This window comes from Taeniopygia guttata, chromosome 28 (assembly GCF_048771995.1).
Source record: "Taeniopygia guttata chromosome 28, bTaeGut7.mat, whole genome shotgun sequence".
Lineage (NCBI taxonomy): Eukaryota > Metazoa > Chordata > Aves > Passeriformes > Estrildidae > Taeniopygia > Taeniopygia guttata.
In genome coordinates, this window is record NC_133053.1 from 709,159 (window position 1) to 725,764 (window position 16,606).

A 16,606-nucleotide genomic window follows, 5' to 3' on the forward strand; every position below is an offset into this window, starting at 1 on the left:
GGACAGTCACCCCCCGTGGCTGGGGGTGCACGAATAGGGGGGTTCGTGTGTGGTCCTGCTGCTGGTCCAGTCCCCGGGCGGGTCCCAGTGTCCATCTGTTGTGTGCACACTGCCAGGGTCCCCACGGGTGGGCACGGGGGTCCCAGTGCTGGCCCAGTCCGTGCACACATTGCCACCAGCACCACCACCTCCATCCCTCCCCGTTCCCCCCCATCCTCTGTGCTGCTCCAGCACAGCCCCCCCTGCACTGAAAACCACGATTTGGGTAAAAAACCACCAGAAAACGGAGCTGAGCATTGCAGTTCTTTATTAGCCAGCGCAGGCAGGGCTGGAGGCTCTACTTGACCTTCTTCTTGGGGCGCAGGTTGTTGGTGTGCCCGCACTTCTTCTTGCGGCAGTTGACGGCGCGGGGGTGCAGGCGGGCGTAGCACCTGGGGGGGACAGGTCAGCAGAGCCCTGGGGGGCTGCAGGAAGGGGGCGAGGGGACAGGGGAGGGGACACGGGGACGTACTTGCGGCAGATCATCTTGTCGCAGTTGTACTTCTGGGCCAGCTGGCGCAGGGAGGGTTCGATGATTCCCCCTCGCAGGCGCAGCACCAGGTGCAGGGTGGACTCTGCAAGGAGAGATCGGTGTCACACCGGGGCAAAAGGAGCAGCTGGCACCTCAAAAACGACCCCCAAAAAAAGCCCCGGGGTGCGGGGAGCACCTTTCTGGATGTTGTAGTCTGCGAGGGTGCGGCCATCCTCCAGCTGCTTCCCCGCGAAGATCAGGCGCTGCTGGTCGGGGGGGATCCCTGCGGGACACAAGCACCGTGCTGGGGACACCGGGGGACCCCCGCGGGGCCACCCCGCTCCTGCCGGCCCCGCCACTACCTTCCTTGTCCTGGATCTTGGCTTTCACGTTCTCGATGGTGTCATTGGGCTCCACCTCGAGGGTGATGGTTTTGCCCGTCAGGGTCTTCACGAAGATCTGCATCTCGGCACCTTCTCACCTGCGGCATCGGCGGCTGTGTCACCCAGGGCCGGCCCCGTTGTCGCCGTGTCCCGCCCCCGACCGGGTCCCGCCGCTCCCCGGCCCCTCCGAGCCTCCCAAAGCCCCGTTCCCGAGCGCCCCTCCCGGGATCCATCCCGGGATCCAGCCCCCCCCATCCCGGGATCCAGCCCCCCCCATCCCGGGATCCAGCCCCCCCCATCCCGGGATCCGCCCCGCTCTCCCGGGATCCAGCCCCCCATCCCGGGATCCAGCCCCCATCCCGGGATCCAGCCCCCCATCCCGGGATCCAGCCCCCCATCCCGGGATCCAGCCCCCCATCCCGGGATCCAGCCCCCATCCCGGGATCCGCCCCGCTCTCCCGGGATCCGCCCCGCTCCGGGATCCAGCCCCCATCCCGGGTTTCGGGGCCCTCCCGCGGGATCCAGTCCCGTCCCCGGGAACCCAGGGCCCCTGCCGGGATCCAGCCCCCGCTCCCGGATCCCGATCCCCCTGCCGGGATCCCGGCCCCAGCCCTGCCCCGGCCCGCTCCGGTCCCGCACCGCGCACACCCGCGGCCGCGCTGCTCAGGGAAAGGGAGGCGGGACCGGAACGGCGGCGGCGTCACCTCCGGCGGGGACACCGGCACCGCCCCGGCACCGCCTTGGTACCGCCCCGGTACCGCCCCGTCACCTCCGGCGGGGACACCGGCACCGCCCCGGGACCGCCCCGGGACAGCTCTGTCACTGCCGGGGTGACCCCCCAACAGGACACTGCCCACAGCCCCTGGGACTGACCCCCCAATTTAACACTGCCCACAGCCCCTGGGACTGACCCCCAAACCCAACACTGCCCACAGCCCCTGGGAGTGACCCCCAAATTTAACACTGCCCACAGCCCCTGGGAGTGACCCCCAAATTTAACTCTGCCCACAGCCCCTGGGACTGACCCCCAAACCCAACACTGCCCACAGCCCCTGGGACTGACCCCCAAATTTAACTCTGCCCACAGCCCCTGGGACTGACCCCCAAACCCAACACTGCCCACAGCCCCTGGGACTGACCCCCAAATTTAACACTGCCCACAGCCCCTGGGACTGACCCCCAAACCCAACACTGCCCACAGCCCCTGGGACTGGCCCACACTGACCCCATGGCCACAGGACTGGACCCCCAGTGCCAAGACCACGGCCACACTGACCCCACGGATCCCAGACCGGCCCCACAGCCCCAGAACCATCCCTATGCTGGCTCCACAACCCCATGATGGGTCCCACAGCTGCAGCTCCAGGATCAGCTGCAAAACCCAGTCCTGCAGCCCCCCACTCTTCTCTCATCCCCTCCCAGGCCCTCAGGACCCCAAACCCCAGCAGTTCCTCCATCACGCCACAGTGCTAGTGGAAAAGAAAGATCTGGACAGCTCCTGTTCCTGGGAGGTGCCCGTGGAGCAACCAGGAGCACCGTGTGAGTGTGAGAAGCAAAGGGAAACACGGCTCTGGCTCATCCCAGCGGTGGGGAACTCACCAGCACAAGTCCATCAGCAGCAGGGACAGGCCCCTGGCACAGCTGGTGGGCACACAGAGCCTCAGAGACAGCATTTCTTACAAAACATAAACACCTGTGCCCCAAAAACGGCTTTTCTGCACCAAAAAAAATCTACACCGATGAAGCGTAGCCGCTCTCCTGAGCGCAGGAAGGAGGGAGGACAAGAGGCATTTCCAACCAGGATTTACTGATTCCCTGAAGCCAGCGCTGGCTTTACACCCCAGCAGCAGTTTCCAGGCAGAAGGGCAGCGCCTTCCTCCCTCAGCTTCTCCCAGTTCCGCTTCCCTCTTCCCGAGGAAAAAAAAAATAACCAAAACCCAAAAAGCAAACCCGAAAGAGCGACACACAGCTATAAATAGAGGAGGAAAGTTCTCCAGGGCGGGACTGGCTCCTAGTCCAGGCCGCTGGCCGTGTCCTCGTCTGTCAGACTCTGTCCGTTCACGGCCGGGCCCTCGTACTGGCCTTGGGATAAATCCTCAAAATCCTGGCTGGTGGTGGGGGAGATGACGTCGGGGCTGGTGTCACAGGACTCCGTGCTCTGCTCCGAGGTAGCGATGGTGGTCGTGGTGCTCTTGGGGACGGGGTCGAAGTCGTCGTCGTCCTCCAGGATGGGGGACTCGTGGATGTCTGAGAGGGAAGAGGGAGGGGGAAGGTTTGTGCTGGGGAGAGCAGTTCCCCAATTGTGCTCGGAGCAGGGATTAAAAAATAGCCAGCCAATCACCAGCGCGTAAATTAGTGGTTGTTTGCGATTTCCTGCAGCTGGGTTTAACGGAATTAAGGAGGGTTTTTTGATTTTTAGGGAAGCAGCTGCATGGCAGCACATGGACTTCTGACTCCTGAGAGATGTCTTATGTGTTCTTGGGAACAGAGACTGCTCCCACAGGAACAAAACTGACAAAGGGAATGGCTTCCCACTGCCAGAGGCAGGATGGATGGGATTTTGGGATGGAATTCCTCCCTGGGAGGGTGGGCAGGCCCTGGCACAGGGTGCCCACAGCAGCTGTGGCTGCCCCTGGATCCCTGAAGTGCCCAAGGCCAGGTTGGACGGGGCTTGGAGCAGCCTGGGGCAGGGGAAGGTGTCCCTGCCATGGCAGGGGTGGCACCAGACGGGCTTTGAGGTCCCTCCCAGCCCAAACCATTCCATAGCTCCGTGAATCTGCACGTCAGGAATCACTCACTGCTGAAAGCCTCTGGGTACTGCTTTGCCAACTTCCCTTTGAGCGTCCTGGGGAGGAGAGAACAATCCGTGTCCGTGGGGAGCTGAGGGAGCTGGAGCTGAGCTGCCCCACAGCTCCCAGCACCGCGGGCAATGCACACAAACCCCGAGGCTGAGGGATTCCCACCCCAACCCCCCAGAACAGCCCATCCCACCCTGCCCAGCACACGGGGTGGGTCTGAATCCCACGTTCTGTGACCACCCCAAGCAGAGCCCATCCCATCCCATCCCACCCCATCCCATGTATCCCATCCCATCCCATCCCATCCCATCCCATCCCGACCAGGATCATGGAAACCCAAAGCTCCAACCTCCACGTGTCACTCGATCATGTATTTTCCCTTCCCCGACAGATTTTCCTTCTCACAGCCGCCCAGACTCCGACCTGTGCCCCGCTCTGACACCCCCCCAGCCCCCCCCGGGCATTTCCCGGGCCGTTATCCCCCGTTCCGCACCGGATCCTCCGGAAGATGCTGTCCAGGTCCTTCTTCATCTCCACCAGGGTCCGGGTGTGGTGCACGAAGCGCTCGCTCATCTGCTGCATGCGCACGCTGGACAGGTTGTTGAAGTTGAGCAGCATCTCGTTGGTCTTCTCAAACCGATCCAACCTGCGCGGGGGAGGCAAAGGGAGCTCGGCAAAGATCCCGGCAGGCTCCCGGTGCCGGTACCGGCACTCCCCCCGGCCGCTGCCCCCGGGACTCACATGTTCTTCTGGGCTAGGATGATGGCGTTGACGTCCTCGGCGTTGACCATGCCCAGCACCCTCCCGCAGAACACCTGCGAGGCCGTGGGCTCCATCGTGGCCTGCGGGACCGCGGGACCGGCTCAACCGGGGCCACCGGAGCCCCCCGCGCTCCCCGCACCGGTAACGGAGACCGCCCCCCCTTCCCCTCCGTGACAGCGGGACCCCCTCCGCCCTGCCGTGCACCCAGCACCGGGTACCCCGCCGCCGTGCCCCCTCCCGGGGCGGCCACACACGCCGGTAACGGGGGTCCGCCGGTCCCGGTAGCGCCGCCAGCCCCGGGCTCCCTCGGGAACACGGGTGCCTGAGCTCCCACTGGTGTCCCCGGGGCCTCCTACCGGCACTGCCCGCGCACCTGCGGGAGCCCGTCCCGCCGCTTCACATGACGGGAGCGGTACCGGTACCGAGGGCGGCACCGGCGGCCGCTCCGCGCCGCTTCCGGGTGTGCAGTCACGTGCGGCGCGACCCCGCGCCGTCACCGCGCCGAGCCGGAAGTCCCGGAGACCGGCCGGGCGGGAGGGTCGCGACCCCCTCGGGCATCACGGAGCCTCTCCGGTACCGGTGCCGCGCCCTCGGCCCCGCCGCGCCGGTGGCGGCCGCGCCGGTGGCGGCCCCTTTAAGGCGCCGGGGGGGCGGTGCGGGCGCGTGGCTGACGGGCGTGCCCCCCGCCCAATGGCGTGGCGCGGTGGGCGGAGCCGGGCCAATAGGAGCGGGGGGGCGGGGCCTGCGCCCGCGCGTCCGCGGGCCAGGTGGGAGCGGCGGGGGGCGCGCGGCGGTCACGTGGGGCGGGCGGGGGGTGCGGGGCCGCCCCCCCCCCTCGGTACCGGGCCGGGACCGCGACCCCCGGTCCCACCGGGACAGACCCCCCCAGCACCGGGACAGCCCCATCCCACCGGGACAGACCCCCGCCAGGCCCCATCCTTCCCCCGCGCTCCGGAGTCTCCGCTGTCCCGCTGCGCATCCCCCGCCCCCGGAGGGTCCCGGTGGTGTCCGGACCGGCGGAGCGGCTCTGCCGGTAAGAGCGGGCTCGATCCCCGTGCTCTCTCCCCGCTCCAGGTCGCTCCGCCGCCATGGCGTCCAGCGGGGAAGAAGCCAGGAGCGGCTCCCCGGAGCGGGCGGGCACCGGCACCGAGCCGGCGGCGGACGCGGCTCAGCTGGACACGGCGGAGGATTTCGAGGTGCTGGAAGATGAGGAGGAGGAGGAGGAGGAGGATGACCTGAGCGAGCTGCCGCCGCTGGAGGCCGTGGGGCGGCCGGCGGCCCCGCCGCGGGAGGACGCGCAGCCCCCGGAGCGGGGCGCGGGGGGCGCGGCCGGGGACCCCGAGCAGTGGCTCGATGTTCTGGGTGAGAGCAGACGGTGCTCGGTCTCGGGCTGCCCCGGGGCTGCGGCTGCCGCCAAGGCCGGGCAGGAGGCACAGAAGGGTGGGGGCCGTCGGGCTTGTCCCTCCCCGCGATGTGCCGCCGGTTTTTCTGTGCCCAGGGAATGGTTTGCTCAAGAAGAAGACGCTGGTGCCAGGCCAGGGCGTGGACAGCCGTCCCCAAAAGGGCCAGGACGTGACAATCCGCCTGAAGGCCACGCTGGAGGATGGCACCGTGGTGGAAGAGGACCCTGCCCTCACCTTCACGCTGGGGGACTGCGACGTCCTGCAGGTGAACACGGGGTGAAGCTCACCTGGGAGCAGGACCTCACCTCAGGGGCCACAGGGAGGGTTGGGGTCGGTGACATCCCTTTTGTGGACATAAGTGGCCCTCTGCCCTTTCTCGTGCTCCCTCGCCGTGATGTTGGCTGAGTCAGAGGGGGTTTGGAGCCACCTGGGCTTGTGGAAGATGTAAAGGTCCAACCGTGGCGGGAGGTTGGGACTGGAGAACCTTTAGAGTCCCTTCCACGGTGCCACGTTGTCCCTGCAGGCTCTGGACCTGTGCGTGCAGCTCCTGGAGATGGGCGAGACGGCTTTGATCGTGTCAGAAGCCAAGTACTGCTACGGAGCTCAGGGCAGGTGAGAGTGGCAGCACGTCAGGCGCAGCAGGGTGGTCCCAACCAGGGCTGGAGAAGCTGTCCCCTGCTCCCCTGGTGACAGCCCAGCTGTCCAACCTCTGCTTCCCCACCAGCAGCGTGTCCTGCCTCGAGCGGAACGATCCCCGTCATTCCCTGCCCTGGGAACCTTCCCTGGCTGGGATTGCTGAGCCACAGTGCTGAATCCAGCCAGCCCAGCATCTGAGAGGTGACAATGGTCCCGTGGCTTTGTGCAGGAGCCCTGACATCCCCCCCAACGCGTCCCTGACGCTGGAGGTGGAGCTGCTGGCGGCTCGGGACGCGCCGGACCTGGAGCTGCTCAGCGGCAAGGAGAAGATCCAGCTGGCCAACCGCAAGCGGGAGCGCGGCAACTTCTTCTACCAGCAGGCAGATTACGTGCTGGCCATCAACTCCTACGACATTGCCCTCAGGATCGCGGGCTCCAGCTCCAAAGGTAGCTTGTCCCCACCGGGAGAGGGTCGCTGGGCTCCTGGCCCGGCTCTAACCTGGCCTCGGGCTGTGTGCAGTGGATTTCAGCCCTGACGAGGAGGCCGAGCTGCTGGACGTGAAGGTGAAGTGTCTCAACAACCTGGCGGCCTCGCAGCTGAAGTTGGACCATTTCAAGGCAGCTCTCAAGTCCTGTAACCTCGTGCTGGAGCACCAGCCGGGGAACATCAAGGCTCTGTTCCGGAAGGGGAAGGTGAGGAGGGGAGCCTTGTGCGCGGTGTGGGGGGCTGAGGGACAGCTCAGCCCTGCTCCTCCATCCGTGTGTCACCCTGCAGGTGCTGGCTCAGCAGGGAGAGTACAGAGAGGCCATTCCCATCCTGAAGGCAGCCTTGAAGCTGGAGCCTTCAAACAAGGTAGGCTGGAGGTGTGTGCTGCCCGTGCTCCCCCTGAGCTGGGGATCTCCTGCGTGCTGCTTCTCTATTGTGTGTGTCCCTACAAACCTCAGCGTGTCCCCTGGGAGGCTGAGACTCCCTGGAGCTGTCCCCAGCTCCGTGGAGGGAGGCTGGGAACAGCCCCCAGAGCCTGGGGAGCGATGCACCACGTGGAGGGTGGCTGGGCTGCTCTCCAGCCTTATCTCCACCTTGTGAGGTTCCCCGCTGACCTTTGGTCCTGCCGGTGGCAGGACTCCCTGCCAGCCCATCCGAGCTCCAGCCGTGCCCTGGGGAGGGTCCAGGCTGCCCCAGGTGGCTCGGGCAGTTTGTGCTGTGGTTGGGGGAAGTGGAGCAGAGCTGAGTCCCCACAAACTCGCTGAGCAGCCCCGAGAGTGAATCACCGGGTGCTGGGAGCAGCCAGAGCTCGGTCCAGCGCCCGGGCAGGGCGAGCTCTGGGTCAGGAATTTCCTGTCAGTTAATGATCAGCTGCAGGACTGGAGCCTGGGGAGAAATCAAAAACCAGTGCCAGGAAATGACCCCAGCAGGAGCGAGACTGGGAGGAGATAGGGAGGTGTTGCCTGCACAGGGTCCTCCTGGGGGTCTTGGCTCTCCAGATGGGCTTTAATCCTCATCTGGATCTCTTGTGTCCGTTTCTTTCATGGGAGGTCCACCAGACCATCAGGATCTGTGTCACGATCCAGTCCCTGAAGGTCCTGGGTGAGATGTGGCACAAGCAGGTGCCTGGTGGCCCCACAGCACCTTCAGGGGTGGTCTGAGCAGCCTTGGAAGGGCGAGCAGGGCCCCAAACCCTTCCTTTGCCATCAAGGTCAGGGTGGAGAGGGAGCAGCACTGGGAACCATTCCCCTGGCACGTCCCTGGGCAGGGCGGCTGCTCCCCAGTTCCGATGGAGCTTTTAATTGGAGAGGGCTGGAAAATCCGAATGCCCGGCAGTGACGTGTCCAGCGAAACCACAAGTACAGCAAATTACTGCCCTCCCCGGCTGCTGCCCGGGCTCCAGGCAGGCGTGGGTGACTCAGGGGCCGCAGCTCCCGGTGCTGAAAACACTCCAGAAATGCTGGGCTCCACCAGCCTGCTGCCAGGCGCTCACAGACATCCCTTCTCCTGAGCCCTTGGAAGCGTTCTGCGGGTGCTGGTGGTTGGGTGACACTGATGTGACAGCCCCAGGGAGCTCTGAGCAGGAGCGTTCTGTCCTCCAGACGCCCAGGTTTTGTGTTGGAGGCAGCTTTTCCCTGCGTGGCAGGGCTGGCAGGGCCGGCGTTCCCGGGATGTGTCCCCCAGCAGAGGGCACAGCGTGGCTGTGCCACCACCACGTCCTTCTGCCACCCTCAGCTCCGAGGTGCTTCCTGCTGCTTTTGGGGAACCTGTGGGCCCCACGCAGGACTGGGAGTCTTTTCCTGCCCCAGCAGGGCAGGTGTGGACACGCTGCGGGTCCTGCTGCAATCCCACTTCACACCCGCTCTCCCAGCCTGCTTCCAGACAGAAAGTGGGGGAGCTGGTGCATGTCTGTCCTCAAGGCAGACACTTTCCTGTCTCGATTAAAGGATAAAATCCCTTTCCTGATGTCTGGCATCAGCCCTGGGCTCTGCTCCCTGCTGCCAGGCAGGGAGTGGCTTGAGCAGCCAAAAAGGACAGAGGGGCACTGGACCCACAGAGTGTTCCCTGGTGCAGCCCCATGGCGTTGGACATGGGGCAGGATGAAGCCTCGTCACCCCCTCAGCCCTTTTGGAGCTTTTCCTGCCCATCCCAGGGGTGGTGGAGCGTGCTGTGGGTGGCAGGTCCCCTCCCTGGGTTGCTGCAGGGCTGATAACAGCACGCTGTCCTCCCCAGACCATCCACGCGGAGCTCTCCAAGCTGGTGAAGAAGCACGCGGACCAGAGGAACGTGGAGACGGAGATGTACAGGAAGATGCTGGGGAACCCCAGCACCGCCAGCACCCCCAGGAAGTGCAAGGACAAACTGCCCTGGGTAAGGCTCTCGGGGGTGGGGGTCCCAGGGGTGTGCCAGTGTCCCCCAGTCCCGCAGGAGGGACGCAGCCCTGCTGCTGAGCAGGATGTGCTCGGGCTGTCAGACAGCGATCCCGCTGGGAGCAGGGGGCCGTGCTCCGGGAGCCGTGCCCGGAAAACATCCCCGATAACAGCCCGTGCTGCTGGCCGTGCCCGCCGGGTCGCGGCCGTGCCAGCTGCGGGCTCTGGACTTTGCTCCCAGCTGCCTGTCGGGAAGCGCTGTCAGCTGGCGGCACACGCCGTCCCCAGCGCTGCCTTTTTGGGATGTCCTGTCCAGCAGGCAGGGCAGGCGGGGTGGCACATGTCCCCTGCCACGGGCACGGCCCCTGACGTCCCCGTGCTCTGCCCCGCAGTCCATCCCCTGGAAGTGGCTCTTTGGCGCGACGGCCATCGCGCTGGGCGGCGTGGCCTTGTCCGTGGTCATCGCGGCCAGGAACTGAGGGTGGCACCGGGCGGCCCCTTGGCACAGCTCCTGCCTCTCGGTGCCCAGGGGCTGCCCCGAGGCTCTGCCACCCCTTCCCGCTCCAGGAGCACGGATGCTTTCTGTGCCGGCGGGGCCGGATCTCTCTGCCGGCGTTCCCCACATCCCTCCTGGCACGGGTGGGTGCAGCTGTGGGCAGAGCAGGGACCCCTGGGCAGCCTCCCTGCCATCCCAGCCCCGAGGGTGGCACCGGTACGTCCTGGCCGTGCCCATGCCGGGTGTTGGTTGTGGTCCTGCTGCCAGGACAGGATGGGCACGGGGAGAAGGAAGCCGTGGGAAGCGGTGTGGATGTGCCCAGGGGCAGAGGCAGCGACATTCCCTGATCCCTGGGGGGCTGCCAGGGACTCAGCCCTCCTGGAGGCACCCGCTGCCCTCCTCTGCACATCCCCCGAGCGTGCAATGTCCAAAGGAAGCCAAAGAAACCCGTGGTGGGAGGGATGGAGAGGGGAGCGCTGGAGACCCCCTGTCCTGGCTGTCTTCCCGTGGGTCCAAGCCTGTCGGGGGTCCCTCCCTGCCCTGCCGCTGCCCAGCCTCAGCTCTGCTCATGGGGGGGTTGTAGCACTGTCCTTGCACCCCAAACTGACTGTGAACTCCCCAAATAAAGGACAATTCCTTCACATTCAGGCCTGTTTATTGCCACACATGGGGACACATAGAGTCTGGGGGGGGGCGGCAATGCTCAGGGGGGAGCCTGGGACACCAAAATCGGCCCTGGAGGAAGCCTGGAACCTTCAGGTCTGCCTGGGGATCAGGGGATCCATGCTGGGGTGCTCATGGCTGGGGAGGTCTGCGGGGTTGGGGAGTTCATGGCTGGGGGATTCACACCTGGGGGAGTACAGGGGGTGCCCACCACGGAGAGTGATGCCTGGGGGGCTCATGGCTGGGGGATTCACATCTGGGGGAGTACAGGGGGTGCCCACCATGGAGAGTGATGCCTGTGGGACTCACACGCTGGGATTTCATGCCCGGGGGGTCCAGAGGGTTCAATGGCTGGGGGGCTCACACCCGGAGGTTTGATGCCAAGGGGCCGCAGGCAGTTCGGAGCCGCAGGTTCCATGCCCGGGGTGGGTCAGGGGGTTCATTCCGGGGTTCATTCCCGGGTTCATTCCCGGGGTTCCCCACCCGCCGCCCCCTCCCCACGCTCCCGCAGCGCTCCCGCCTGCACCAGACCACCCTCCCCAGCATGCCCCGCGCCTATATTTACATATCCCCGCCTCTCCCTCCCTAAGGGCCAATCTGACGCGGCGCCCGGCGTCACCCAGCCAATCGGCGCTCCCGCTGCCCACCTCCGTGCCCCAGCAACAGGCGCGCCGTGTGGGCGTGGCCGGCGGAGCGGCGCATCATGAATAATTCATAAGGAGGGGCGTGGCGGCGGCGGGCGGCCCCGGCGGCCCAGGCGCGGAGGGGGAGACGGTCCCAAGATGGCGGCGCTGCAGGCGGAGCGCGGGTACGGGCTGTCCTGCGGCCGCCTCGGCCGCGGCACCCGCGTCTCCGTCTTCCACGTCAAGCTCACGGAGAGCGCCCTGCGCGCCTTCGAGAGCTACCAGGCCTGTAAGGTACGGGGCTGGCGGGCGCGGGGCGGCGGGCACGGCCCCGCCGAGGGCGAGCGGGCGGCCGCCACGAGGCCCCCGGACGGAGCCCCGAGGGCGGCACCGGCGGGGATGTGAGGGGAGGTGAGAGGGGGGAGCTCCTCGTGAAGTGGGTGTGTGGCCTGGGGCGGGGGGACACCCTGGTGGGGGGCTGAGAGGGTGCGGAGGCTCCCGGCCGCCCCCCCCACCGTCCGTGAGTGACCGGGGAACCGGGAATGGGGGGGGCGATCCCGGTGCCAGGTGCCCGAGGGACACCGGGGGGGACTCGCGGTGCCCCTCCCGGTAACGCCCCGGAGCACCCCGGTGTGTCCCCGGTCCCCGGCAGTGTTTGCGTGGTCCCCCTGGGCCCCCCGGTAGGTGACCGGGGAGGGGTCGTGATCCTTCGCCAAGTGCCCGGGGGGCACCGGGCGGTGTCGGTGCTGCCCTCCCCGCCCCGGTGATTGCTGCGGGGACCCGCGGTGTGCCGCCACCCCGGTGGGCGAGCGGGGACCCTCGTGTGCCGCCACCCCGGTGGGCGAGCGCGGACCCCGGTGTGCCCCCCGGGTGGGTGACACGGGCCCCGCGGTCTCGGTGCGGGGGTGGGCGCTCGGTGCCCCCCCGGGAGGTGACGAGGAGCTGCCGTCAGTCCCCGTAAGTGTCTGGGGAGGGGGGCGAAGGGACGTCGGTGCTCCCCCCGTTTCCCCGGTGAACGTGACGTGGGTTTCCAAAGCCGGGGGGGCGGCGGGTCCAGCCCCGGTGCTGCCATCCCGGACCGGGGGTTCCCTCCGTCGCTGTCCCCTCCCCGGGACACCCGGCTGTTCATCCCCCGCCGGCTCGGTGCTCCCCTCCCGGGAGTCGGGGGGGGAGGCACGTTCAGACTGTATTTTGAAATTTCCAGATTGTCTTTTCCGTGCCGTTTCCTTGAAATGCATCCAGAGAGCTTATTAGTAATGTAAATAGAGAATAATGGCAAAGCTCGGCAGCTGGTGTTGGGATGGACCGGAGGGGGGTTCAAAACTGTCATTTTTTAGTGTAATTTTATTTTTATTTTATTTTTTCTTTCCGCCTCTGATCCTGCGACGAGCATTTCTGTCTCCTCACCTTGCTGGGGGAAGCTGGGAGCCTAAACCCGTTTGTCATTAGGAGCGTCCTGCCTGCCAGCTTCTGTAGGATAAACCATATGTTGTCACAACACTATTTTTAATTTAGGGTGTTGGTTACATCACATCACTGAATTGGGCAATCTCTGTGTAAGGACGAAGGTAATGACTGTACCAGGGTTTATCAACTTATATTTTAATGAGTGTTTATCAGCATTATGAGAAGTCAGGAGGAATAAGCAACTTGGGTAGACTGAATTATTAGCTTTTTTTCTCTCTGAAAAATGAAACGAATAATCCAAATAATTCTTTCCTATATATTGGGAAAGCCTTTTATTTTGGGGGAGGGAGAATGGGAAGACTACAGGCAGCTGCGTTAAATATTTTGGGAAGCTATTCCGAGTCCATGTCACACATGAATAGTGGTGTTTATTTTCTAAATGAAGTCTGGGCTCAGGATTGTTTGGTGGCCAACGGCCACTAATGAACTTTGCTTCCTTCACCGCCACCCAAAAGAGGAATAGTCAGAGGCTCCTGGTGATTAACTGGGCAGGAAGGGATAAGGGCAGAAGAGCTGCTTGTTTGTGTAGTGAATAACGCAACAATTAGTGGGCTATTAAACACATATGCTCGTTCTGCATGGGTTCTATAAACAGTTTCCCCAGCTTGTTGAATGTCTCTGCTTCCTCGGAAGCGCTGGGCCTGGCCCTGCCAGGAGCCACCTCCAACACACCTTTGCAGCTTCTGTTTGCCCAGTCCAGCTCCGCTTTCATTTTGGGCTGCAGTGGTTAAATGGAAAAAATTTGCTCAGGCTCCTTCTGCTGGGTTTGCTTTGAAACGTGGTGGAACTGACGGCAGCGTTGTGTAATATGGATAATGGCCTGGAATCCAATCCTGCTCTTTGTGTTACCTGGAGTCCAGCGTGTGCAGTCTGACCTGTTTGGGGCACCGGGGTAGCACGTCCGTGCAATGCCTGCGACAAGGCTCTGTCCCTCTGCCAGAGCGGGCAGGGAAATGTCTTCAGTTCCTTGCTTGAGTTTGTTCTTGGTCTAATAATAATGTATTGGGATTACATAATCCAAAAATGATCACCCAGCTGGGCGAGCTGCCATTTGTTTGGAGTGTCCCTGGTGCCAGAGCAGTTGCAGGCTTGGTGTGGAGCTGCACCATGTGTGGATCAGGCAGCAGGGCTGTGGAGAAACAGATATTTGTCTTGTTGGGCCTCTGCTGAGCTGTGCTCTTGCGTTTCTGCTCAATTGTCTGCGTCCTAAGGAAGAAAATGGTCAGGGATCCAAGTTATGGATGGAGTTTAGAGCAGCCTGGTTCAGTGGAAGGTGTCTCTACTCATGAAAGAGGTTGAAACAGGTTGAGCTTTTAAGGTTCCTCCCAGCCCAAACCATTCTGTGATTCTGAGCTATTGATCCCCAACTTTATGTTCCAGCAAGCTGTTCCTGTATTACCTTTGAGGACATGGAGCTGCTGCTGAGGAGCTGCAGCTCACAGGGCTGCTGGCTTCTGATCCTGGGAAAGGTTTTGTCTGTAGCTCACCTGAAAGAAATAGGAGCCTTAAAAAGAGAATTAGCGCTGGCTTCACAGGGGACACAGTGAGATGTCACCCAACTGCTCCTTGTAAAACTTGCTGCCTCTGAAACTGTTTCCCCACAGTTGTGAAACTGAGAGCTCTGACTACTGAGCTCGGAGGGCTGAGCAGTGGGAAGTGTGTCCCGAGTTGGTTTGTCCACTGGTGAAATGGAGGCAGTCTGGTGTGCTCACCTAAAACAGCTCTGGGTTCTCCAGGGGGTGTAATTCTAGAGCAGCTGCAGTTTGCTGCCTTCCTTTTGGGGGTGTGGATGTGGTTAGGCATTTCCACTCCCCCCAAAAAGGCAGGGCATGGCCGAGGCCAGGTTGGATGGGGCTTGGAGCAACCTGATCTGGTGGAAAGTGTGCCCTGCTCATGGCAAGGGGGTGGAGCTGGGTGGTCGTCAAGGTCTTTCCAACCCAAACCATTCTGGGATTAGATGATTCTATGACTTTTCCCATCACTTCTTGTGTGCCCCCAACTTTGTTCTTTCCCCTGTCAAGGTACAAGGGAACTCCTCATGCCTGTGCCTTGCTTTCCTCTTTCATTCCTGTCCTTGGTGAGGAGGTATTTTACCATCCTCACCTATTACCCTTAGTTATCATTCATCCTTTATTTTTCACATCTGTTTTTTTAGCAGCATCCTGGGTAAGTCCCCATCTTCCTGGCCGAGTCAGATGCCACATGGCAGACCGGAGTGTCCCTTGGCAGTAGCTCTGCCTCCCTTGCAGTGAAGGTGCTGATGTTCACCTAAACAGTGTTAGGGCTGTTCCTGGAACCCTTACCTGGAAATTTCCCAACTTCCACGTATTTCTATAAACCTCTCTCTGTGGTTGAGGGCTGGTTGTTTGATTACAGGCAACGTGATGCAGTTGCACGCCTTTTCCTGTCACTTTGTGTTGACCTAACCATGGGTGAACTCTGCTCCTGGTCCTGCTTTGCCTGGTGGTTTTAGGAGGGTTTAGAGAAGGTTATAGCATCCCTTGGTGATGGAGCTGAGCAGCACGTCCTGCTCCCGTTGTCCCTCTGTGCCCCTGCTACCCCAGAGTGTTTTGAACTGCAGCCACTGGTTGATTCACTGGTGAACTTTGGCAGATGCACAAATATTTATTGGGGACTAAGCTGAGATAACCAAAGCACGTTGTCCCTGTGCTCACCCAGCTGAATTTTGGGACCATGGTCTGATAGATGTGGCTTCCCAAATCATCTTCCCCATGCTGCTCTAAAAGCAACCGTGAGAGAAACAATCCCTTGGAAATGAGGGTTAACCCGACCCCTTGGAGTTGCTATTTATTGAAATAACTTTCCAGCCTTGGCTTTTGGAGCGGGTTGTGGAGATTCCTTCATCTTGCTATGTTCAAAGCAGGAAACACAAAATGAAGGCTGTGCTGTCATTACAGGGTCTTTAGGGTAATGCGTATTCATGCTGACTTGAGAATTGAAAGCTGCTTGCAGGTGTCAGGAGGAGAAGAACAATCCGGCTTTCCAATCAAAATTCATTGAATTATCTCAAAGCTTTTTGCATCATTCCTCCTTCCCTGTAACCTGTTTTTTCCTGTCCTATTAATTCACTGATGCTGTAGTCCGTCAAAATTGAGGCTCTTACGACATCGGGAACATGAGTCGGTGACATGACTGAATGAATCAGAGGAGGCTGGAGAGGAAGCTCATCGCACACGTACGGCTCATCAGCAGAAATGGGACAGGATCTGCAGAACACCCTGAACTGCTCAGCTCCTGCTCACTGTTCTTCACGCTGACCTGAATGTGGCACCTCCCTTTGGAAGGAAGGGGACAAAGAGACACTGAACATTGTGCACGGGGAATGTTTTGGCCCGTGGCAGTTTCCTTTCAATTATTTAGGGAAGCTTTTTCTCTCAACCATATAGCATTTGGATCTGCTCAAATTATAGATTCATCTCTATAGTTTTTGAAGGCATTGGAAGGAATTGTCTGTAATTTACATCTAAAGTGACATACAGTTGCTATGGGATTTGGTGGCACATTATAAACCCATTATGCTTTTTTTTATATTGGTGGTAGCAGACTAAAGAACTAGGTCTAATTGGTGATGTGCCAAGAGAAAATAGAAAGTTTGTGACAGAATCCTTGTGACTGATGGGCTGGGCTTTCTTTCTTTCTTTTTTTTTTTTTAAATTTTAAAATCAAATATTATCTGCTTTTTATCAGCAAAACATACTGTACTGTTAATTGGAGAGGTTGAATTTGAATTTATACTTTTTGCTGTCTGGCAATACAGGGGAAGCAAGCTAGAAGATTAACCCTTTATGTTATTTACATGGGGCTAGGTTGTTCTTTTTTTTAATTCAAGTAGGATATTTCGTCAGTTGTATCAATCGCAGCTGCATGTGGTGATTGTGTGAATTACCCAGAAAAATGAAACCCTTTCTCTTTCTCAGCATATTCTGATTTCTTACTCCACTTAAACAGCAGAAAGGAAGACATCTCTTCGGAACAATGTGTCTCCCA

General features: G+C 61.5%; 4 protein-coding genes across 7 annotated transcripts in view; 2 read left to right on the forward strand and 2 right to left on the reverse strand.

The window, feature by feature from the left end:
- Positions 1-290: 290 nt before the first annotated feature.
- On the reverse strand, positions 291-1,691 carry UBA52 (ubiquitin A-52 residue ribosomal protein fusion product 1). Of its 2 annotated transcripts, none has more exons than XM_072919367.1 (5): positions 1,543-1,691; positions 874-992; positions 708-794; positions 512-614; positions 291-431 (listed from the first exon to the last, which is right to left on the reverse strand). In XM_072919367.1, exons 2-5 carry the CDS (start codon positions 974-976, stop codon positions 338-340), a joined length of 387 nt encoding a protein of 128 aa, XP_072775468.1. In that variant the 5' UTR covers positions 977-992; positions 1,543-1,691; the 3' UTR covers positions 291-337. The 2 variants fall into 2 exon arrangements, with proteins under 2 accessions (XP_072775468.1, XP_072775467.1); XM_072919366.1 differs by having other exon boundaries at positions 1,534-1,684.
- A 989-nt stretch (positions 1,692-2,680) lies between these two features.
- On the reverse strand, positions 2,681-4,967 carry KXD1 (KxDL motif containing 1). 2 transcript variants are annotated; one of them, XM_030256682.4, is made up of 5 exons: positions 4,828-4,967; positions 4,434-4,534; positions 4,186-4,338; positions 3,693-3,739; positions 2,681-3,141 (listed from the first exon to the last, which is right to left on the reverse strand). In XM_030256682.4, the coding sequence occupies exons 2-5, from the start codon at positions 4,526-4,528 to the stop codon at positions 2,906-2,908; spliced, it is 531 nt and encodes a 176-aa protein (XP_030112542.1). In that variant the 5' UTR covers positions 4,529-4,534; positions 4,828-4,967; the 3' UTR covers positions 2,681-2,905. The 2 variants fall into 2 exon arrangements, with proteins under 2 accessions (XP_030112542.1, XP_030112541.1); XM_030256681.4 differs by having other exon boundaries at positions 4,811-4,945.
- On the forward strand, positions 4,923-10,486 carry FKBP8 (FKBP prolyl isomerase 8). 2 transcript variants are annotated; one of them, XM_030256680.4, is made up of 9 exons: positions 4,923-5,027; positions 5,529-5,816; positions 5,953-6,122; positions 6,381-6,469; positions 6,723-6,940; positions 7,014-7,186; positions 7,269-7,346; positions 9,213-9,350; positions 9,742-10,486. In XM_030256680.4, the coding sequence occupies exons 2-9, from the start codon at positions 5,543-5,545 to the stop codon at positions 9,826-9,828; spliced, it is 1,227 nt and encodes a 408-aa protein (XP_030112540.4). In that variant the 5' UTR covers positions 4,923-5,027; positions 5,529-5,542; the 3' UTR covers positions 9,829-10,486. The 2 variants fall into 2 exon arrangements, with proteins under 2 accessions (XP_030112540.4, XP_002195923.6); XM_002195887.7 differs by lacking the exon at positions 4,923-5,027 and adding an exon at positions 5,129-5,221.
- A 747-nt stretch (positions 10,487-11,233) lies between these two features.
- ELL (elongation factor for RNA polymerase II) overlaps positions 11,234-16,606 on the forward strand; it is a 51,773-nt gene continuing 46,400 nt past the window's right edge. Inside the window, exon 1 of the mRNA XM_030256638.4 lies at positions 11,234-11,425. Coding sequence (XP_030112498.3) covers positions 11,291-11,425 — 135 coding nt within the window. The 5' untranslated portion in view covers positions 11,234-11,290. The remainder of the gene's footprint in view (positions 11,426-16,606) is intronic.

Coding starts and splice junctions, on each gene's coding strand:
- UBA52 (XM_072919367.1), bottom strand. CDS start 976: ATGCAGATCTTCGTGAAGACCCTGACGGGCAAAACCATCACCCTCGAG. Junction 795..873: donor CAAGATCCAGGACAAGGAAG/GTAGTGGCGGGG, acceptor TGTGTCCCGCAG/GGATCCCCCCCGACCAGCAG. Junction 615..707: donor AGACTACAACATCCAGAAAG/GTGCTCCCCGCA, acceptor CTCTCCTTGCAG/AGTCCACCCTGCACCTGGTG.
- KXD1 (XM_030256682.4), bottom strand. CDS start 4,528: ATGGAGCCCACGGCCTCGCAGGTGTTCTGCGGGAGGGTGCTGGGCATG. Junction 4,339..4,433: donor ATCCTAGCCCAGAAGAACAT/GTGAGTCCCGGG, acceptor TCCCCCGCGCAG/GTTGGATCGGTTTGAGAAGA. Junction 3,740..4,185: donor AGCATCTTCCGGAGGATCCG/GTGCGGAACGGG, acceptor TCTCCTCCCCAG/GACGCTCAAAGGGAAGTTGG.
- FKBP8 (XM_030256680.4), top strand. CDS start 5,543: ATGGCGTCCAGCGGGGAAGAAGCCAGGAGCGGCTCCCCGGAGCGGGCG. Junction 5,817..5,952: donor GCAGTGGCTCGATGTTCTGG/GTGAGAGCAGAC, acceptor TTCTGTGCCCAG/GGAATGGTTTGCTCAAGAAG. Junction 7,187..7,268: donor CTCTGTTCCGGAAGGGGAAG/GTGAGGAGGGGA, acceptor GTCACCCTGCAG/GTGCTGGCTCAGCAGGGAGA.